Source organism: Mandrillus leucophaeus, unplaced genomic scaffold (assembly GCF_000951045.1).
Source record: "Mandrillus leucophaeus isolate KB7577 unplaced genomic scaffold, Mleu.le_1.0 Scaffold744, whole genome shotgun sequence".
Lineage (NCBI taxonomy): Eukaryota > Metazoa > Chordata > Mammalia > Primates > Cercopithecidae > Mandrillus > Mandrillus leucophaeus.
Window position 1 is genome coordinate 169,687 of NW_012108075.1, and position 6,657 is coordinate 176,343.

At 32.6% G+C, this 6,657-nt stretch overlaps 1 protein-coding gene across 1 annotated transcript in view; it reads left to right on the forward strand.

Moving 5' to 3' along the window:
* PLOD2 (procollagen-lysine, 2-oxoglutarate 5-dioxygenase 2) overlaps positions 1–6,418 on the forward strand; it is a 100,167-nt gene extending 93,749 nt beyond the window's left edge. The window contains exons 16-21 of the mRNA XM_011966112.1: positions 2,204–2,269; positions 2,896–3,000; positions 4,129–4,275; positions 4,385–4,510; positions 4,680–5,390; positions 5,718–6,418. Coding sequence (XP_011821502.1) covers positions 2,204–2,269; positions 2,896–3,000; positions 4,129–4,275; positions 4,385–4,510; positions 4,680–4,835 — 600 coding nt within the window. The 3' untranslated portion in view covers positions 4,836–5,390; positions 5,718–6,418. The remainder of the gene's footprint in view (positions 1–2,203; positions 2,270–2,895; positions 3,001–4,128; positions 4,276–4,384; positions 4,511–4,679; positions 5,391–5,717) is intronic.
* The last annotated feature ends 239 nt before the right edge of the window (positions 6,419–6,657 follow it).

The following is a 6,657-nucleotide window of genomic DNA, read 5'->3' on the forward strand; positions in this document are numbered from 1 at the left end:
GAGTCTTAACTTGAAGAAACGGTTTCTTTTTAACTCCCTCCCTCTTTTTCTTTTTTTTTTTTTTTTTTTTTTAACAGAGTTGAATCTACAGTAATTAGCTCCTTTTGTGTTTTACAGGGACATCTTTTTGTTAGGCAAGTGGCACACTTATTCAGGGGAAAATACTCTCTTCAACAATCAGACCTGTAACACAGCTGTAATGATTTTCCCCTTGCCAATAGTAAAAGTTTTAAATTGCAGACTAAATCCACCTGAGGAGAGTTGTCCTTTGTTTTGTAGGAATAGTTAAGATACGGGGATAGTAAGTGTAGTAATCTCTGAATATTCTGAATAGGAATATAACATCTTTTGACATTTTGTTATTTTAAAAGTACTTTTGTACCATTTTAGCCACATACCTTCCTCTTTCACAGAAGCAAAGTTGAAAAGAGGTGTTTTCTAGTCATGAGGGTAGAATTCCATATTTCACTTCACCATTGAATCTCTTGGTGTTCTTAAGGGATAGAATTATTTGATTTCTTGGATGTCATTAGGTTCCTGGTAGGATGTCCTGAATTATATCCTGAATTGTAGATATTTGTGCAAGGATTCAAGTCTTTGGAAAGTAAGCAATGAAAACATCAGAACTGAGTAGGAACAACTTTTCTTTCCATGGCTTGCTTTGTTCTCTGTTAAATCAACCTGTTTAATATGCTTCGTGAGGGATACCCCGTAGCAACATGCATATTGATTATCCCATTATCAGAATATCTAAGAAATTAATAAAGTCACAGTTTACTCAATGACTTAAAAGGTGATCTAAAATGAAATGTTAAGACTAATGCCCTAAAATAAAATCTTGGGGGATTTTTTTTACTTGAAGAAAAATCAGTATTGATGCACAGGTAAAAATACTATAGGTAAAAATTCTTAAATCTTATGGATGATTATTCAGTTTCTTCCCATATTTTAGAATCAGAAAGCTAATTAATATTAGAGGGAATAATGAGATAATATAGAAATCTGATCCATATATACCAGATAAACATGAAATTTATTAAAATTTTGAAGACTACCTTTGTTTCCTCCACATGAAAAATGTTTGAGTTCCATATAAACAGATATACAAAACTAACGACATAAATTATTATATAAATATTCAAACCCTAAAACGGAGCCTCAAAAGATGTGTTTAAGGCAAATATCTTTTGAAACATCTTTTGATTGGAATTATTTTGAATCTGTGTCTCACTTCCTCCCTGCTGGCTCTTTGTATTTGCACTTTGTAAAGAGAAAATTAACAATTTCTAGAAATATTCTAAATTTAAGAGATCTTTTTGGATACTTGTATCACTCCATATAGTAATATGTTCACGTTTTAGTAAATACTCATATTTGCATAAAGAACTTGACCCAATAAAATAATTATTTAGCTTCTGTTGAAAAAAGTTTAGATATCTTTATGTGTGGATTTTATGCCAGAGATTGGTCAAAAAGAATCAAATTCATGAATTAGAATAAAGATGAACTGTTTTTCAGTATAGAGCCCTAACCCTTATTTTAGTAACTGAAAGAAGTGAAAGTGCTAGTAAACTCATGTTTATTCCTTGATAAATATTAATGACTGAAGTGAAGGCAGAAATTTTTAAAATTCATTAAAAAAATCAAAAAAAGAATAATGTACTATAGACATATAAGACAGACCCTAGTTAATTAATTCACTAATTCATGTTTACAAATATTTTTGGTAGAATTTTGCCCCTTGTCTTTTACCTTTAAGCACGCATTTGTTTACCTACTCTGTGTATATATTAAAATACTGATGGTCCCCAACTTATGGTGACTTGATTTAGGAATTTTCAACTTTATGATGGATTTATCGGGGTATTGTGTGTTTTTAACCTCCCACGGGTTTATTGGGACATAACGTCATCGTGAGTCAAGGAGCATCTGTAAAATGTGTAAATCTATTCACCATAAGATTACTTAAGTTAAAAAATCCTGAGGTACAGTATTTCATAAATAAAAATTTTGTATTTCATAGAATGACATAAGCATATTCAGAACCAGGCAAAGATTAAACCATATACTGTGGCTTCTGAAAATTACTATTTTGTCCACTATACGTAATCATTTATAAGTTGAATAATTTCTAAAATGCATATGCTTTATACTTTTCAGTATTTATAAAGATATTTGTTTTAATATGTACTTCTTTTTATAGGACTGGAAGGAAAAGTATATAAACCGTGATTATTCAAAGATTTTCACTGAAAATATAGTTGAACAGGTTTGTATTAATGATTACAAAGTATAGAAAATTTTGCTATTATTTTCCAGAAGAAATATTATTAATATTATACTACTTTCACAGAAGATGTGAAAGTGGAGAAACTACCTTTTAGGTAAAATTTATGTGACTCAATTACCGATTAAATAGCCTTAAGGAACATACACTTGTAAAATGTAGAACATAGAAATTAACATTTTAAAAGCATGCCTTTTTAAAAAGCATGCTCCTAAGTGTCATAGCTTTCTGACACCACTAGATATAGGAACTGTTGACAGATCTCTGATGTAGAACTCTTACAGTGAAAGCTTATCTTTGGAAGAGACTTGGCTCTCTTTCTGAAAGAGTCTTTTCTCAGAGACATCTTCAAAACATGAATTCTCTTTTAGCTTATTGTTCAAAACTATTGTTAATACCTAATTTTTGAGAATGTAAGATGTCATCAATTCTGAAGTGCACCATTATTTATGTACCATGAGAAAAAAAATACTGTCAATAAACCATGAAAGAAAACTATGTTTCCTAGTCATATAGGATTTTTTATTTTATACATATTAAAATAACTATTTTAGACTATTAAGACACCGAAGTTATTATGTCTTCTAACAATGACGCATATTTTATAGCCCTGTCCAGATGTCTTTTGGTTCCCCATATTTTCTGAAAAAGCCTGTGATGAATTAGTAGAAGAAATGGAACATTACGGCAAATGGTCTGGGGGAAAACACCATGTAAGTCGTAATTTCACACTAAGAACTAAAATGTGTGTGTGGGTTAAGTACATACTCAGATAATTCTGAGGGGTTATACACTTTTTCTCATATGTCTTTGAGTTCTAGACCTAGAAAAATTGGCTAGCCAAAGCTCTGATTTCAGTCTACTTCTCCCACCAACCAATTATTTAACACTTAAGTAATTTCATCAGTCTGGGTGGGTTTCTCATTTATGCATTTGATTACACTGGATGTTTGCTAAGGGTCGGTGTCCTCAGGCCAGAGTTAATGTTAGGTAACACATGTCTTAGAGTGATACCACTGTTTTCCAAGGCCACTTTTTATTCTTGCATTTTCACAGTGAGCTGTGGTGAAAATTCTAAGGCAAACTTTATCTGTCAAAACTGTGTTTTTGTGTGTAAAGATAGGAAGGAGGGATCTGAGTGCCTTAGGTGTAATTCAGTTTTGCATTTGCATTCAATGTCAAAGACTTGGCAGGAAATACCCCTGCCAGTGGTTAGATGTGTTTCTTTTCCTCTGAGAACCACATGCCATTTTAGTACAATACTCTGGAATATTACTGCCTCTGCACGATTATGTCCCCCAGCTAATGAGCTGATAAGGGAGAGGGAAGCTTAAAGTATAAGGAAAAACTTAAAGTTGGTAGGTGGTGAAATAATGAAAAGCAATCGTTCAAAGACTTGAGTGTTACAAATATAGAAGTGAGGAAGGGCGGGGAAAGCTTGTTTTCAGTATTTGGTAATACAGAAAGCAGATATGCCATCAGTATGCTCATCTAGCAGCTAAGACTGCCTAAAGGGTCAGTGTAAAAAAAGACTCATTTTTAAGAGGGGATATGAGGGCTTAGGAAGTCAATTTTATTTACTTTATAGTTAAACTTTACATATACATATAAAAAGTAGGAAAGGAGTCTACTGACCTTATTTACTTTGTTTCATCATTGTATCATTGACAAAGATGTTACCTAAGTTATTTTGATAATTTTACAGTTAAAGCAGATGATATGCCACATTGGAACTACTGTTATTTTTCTTGTCTATTATGATCTGTGGTTGAAAAAAAACTATAATATAAATGGGAATTGCACGTGGACAACACCTATGATGTCATTAATGTTGTTTCTAGGATAGCCGTATATCTGGTGGTTATGAAAATGTCCCAACTGATGATATCCACATGAAGCAAGTTGATCTGGAGAATGTATGGCTTCATTTTATCCGGGAGTTCATTGCACCAGTTACACTGAAGGTCTTTGCAGGCTACTATACGAAGGTAGTTATCCTCCCACCCCTCCAGCCTCTTTCTTACCAAGTTTTACACAGGTGTTCTTTTTAATGTTTTTATTAATAAGCAAATCCACTGGCTTACTTTGCTTTTTCAGGGATTTGCACTACTGAATTTTGTAGTAAAATACTCCCCTGAAAGACAGCGTTCTCTTCGTCCTCATCATGATGCTTCTACATTTACCATAAACATTGCGCTTAATAATGTGGGAGAAGACTTTCAGGTAATTATGACTTTTGTGTTTTTAGATTTTTCAAAAGAAATATGTCATTATGAAAATGACTTTGCCTTAGGCCTTACTTTCTTTTTTAAATTTTGCTCAAATGACATAATTTGAATTTTGCCGCTGGTTAAATATAATCTGATATATTCCTTCATTTTAACTTTTTTAGGGAGGTGGTTGCAAATTTCTAAGGTACAATTGCTCTATTGAATCACCACGAAAAGGCTGGAGCTTCATGCATCCTGGGAGACTCACACATTTGCATGAAGGACTTCCTGTTAAAAATGGAACAAGATACATTGCAGTGTCATTTATAGATCCCTAAGTTATTTACTTTTCATTGAATTGAAATTTCTTTGGACGAATGACTGGCATAAACACGTCTTTGAAGTTGTGTCTGAGAATATGAGAGGAATATTTAAATAGCGTCAACAGAACAACTTCACTTTGGGCCAAACATTTGAAAAACTTTTTATAAAAATTGTTTGATATTTCTTCATGTCTGCTCTGAGCCTTAAAACACAGGTTGAAGAAGAAAAGAAAGAAAAAACTTAAATATTTATTTCTATGCTTTGTTGCCTCTGAGAATAATGACAATTTATGAATTTGTGTTTCAAGTTGATAAAATATTTAGGTACAAATGACAAGACTAATATTTTCTTATTTAAAAACATGGGAAGATTTTTATTTATGAAAATATAGAGGAAATATAGACAAAATGGGTATAAATGAATTACCATGTTTTAAAACCTTGAAAATCAGATTCTAACTGGATTTGTATGCAACTAAGTACTTTTTTGAACACCTATGCAGGTCTTATTTACAGTAGTTACTAAGGGAACACACAAAAAATCACACAACGTTTTCCTCAAGAAAATTAGTACAGGGGCCGGGCGCGGTGGCTCAAGCCTGTAATCCTAGCACTTTGGGAGGCCTAGGTGGGCGGATCACGAAGTCAGGAGATAGAGACCACCCTGGCTAACATGGTGAAACCCTGTCTCTACTAATACAAAAAAAAGAAATTAGCCGGGCGTGGTGGCGGGCCCCTGTAGTCCCAGCTACTCCGGAGGCTGAGGCAGGAGAATGGCGTGAACCTGGGAAGCGGAGCTTGCAGTGAGCCAAGATCGCGCCACTGCACTCCAGCCTGGGCGACAGAGCGAGACTCCGTCTCAAAAAAAAAAAAAAAAAAAGAAAGAAAGAAAATTAGTACAAAATACAACCAAGGAGCGTATATAGTTGAAAACATTTTTGTTTTGATTGTAAGGCAGATTATTTTACCTTTGTATTAAAAATCAAACCCTATGTTTCTTCACATGAATCTTCCAAAGTGGATTATATTAAGCAGGTATTAGATTTAGGAAAACCTTTCCATTTCTTAAAGTATTATCAAGTGTCAAGATCAGCAAGTGCCCTTAAGTCAAAACAGGTTTTTTTTTCCTTTGTTTCCTTTTTTAGAAAGTTCTAGAAAATAGGAAAAAGAAAAATTTCCTTGAGATGAGTAGTGCATTTAATGATTTTTTAAAAAACACTTTTTAAGTACTTGAATTTTATATCAGGAAAACAAAGTTGTTGAGCCTTGCTTCTTCCCTTTTGCCCTTTGTCTCCTTATTCTTTTTTGGGGGGGAAGATTATTTGCTTTTTTATCTTCCTGACATAATTTCCATTTTATTCTTCTGAGTGTCTATATTAACCTCCCTTTATCCCACTTATAAAAAAATTCTCCAACAAAAATATTTGTTGACTTGATGTTTTATCATTTCTCTAAGTAAGGTTGAAATATCCCTATTGTAGCTACTGTTTTTAATGTAAAGGTTAAACTTGAAAAGAAGTTCTTAATCATGGTGCCAAAATTCATTTTCTAACACTGTGTGTTAGAAAATTATAAAAAATAAAATAATTTTAGAAAGTTTTGTTGTTATCTTTATTATTGGTGTTTATCTTCAGAAGTGAATACATGATGAAATTGTCTGAAAGAATGAAACCTATGATTTTTCATTTTGCTTAGTAGATTTAATGATATGTGAAACTATTGATTTATAAATGAAATTATAAAATCTTCAATTTTAGGATGACTAGAGATTTGATCTAACTTGTTTTACAAGTGAGAAAATAGAAGCCAAACGTTATTCAATATAGGTTTATTTGTT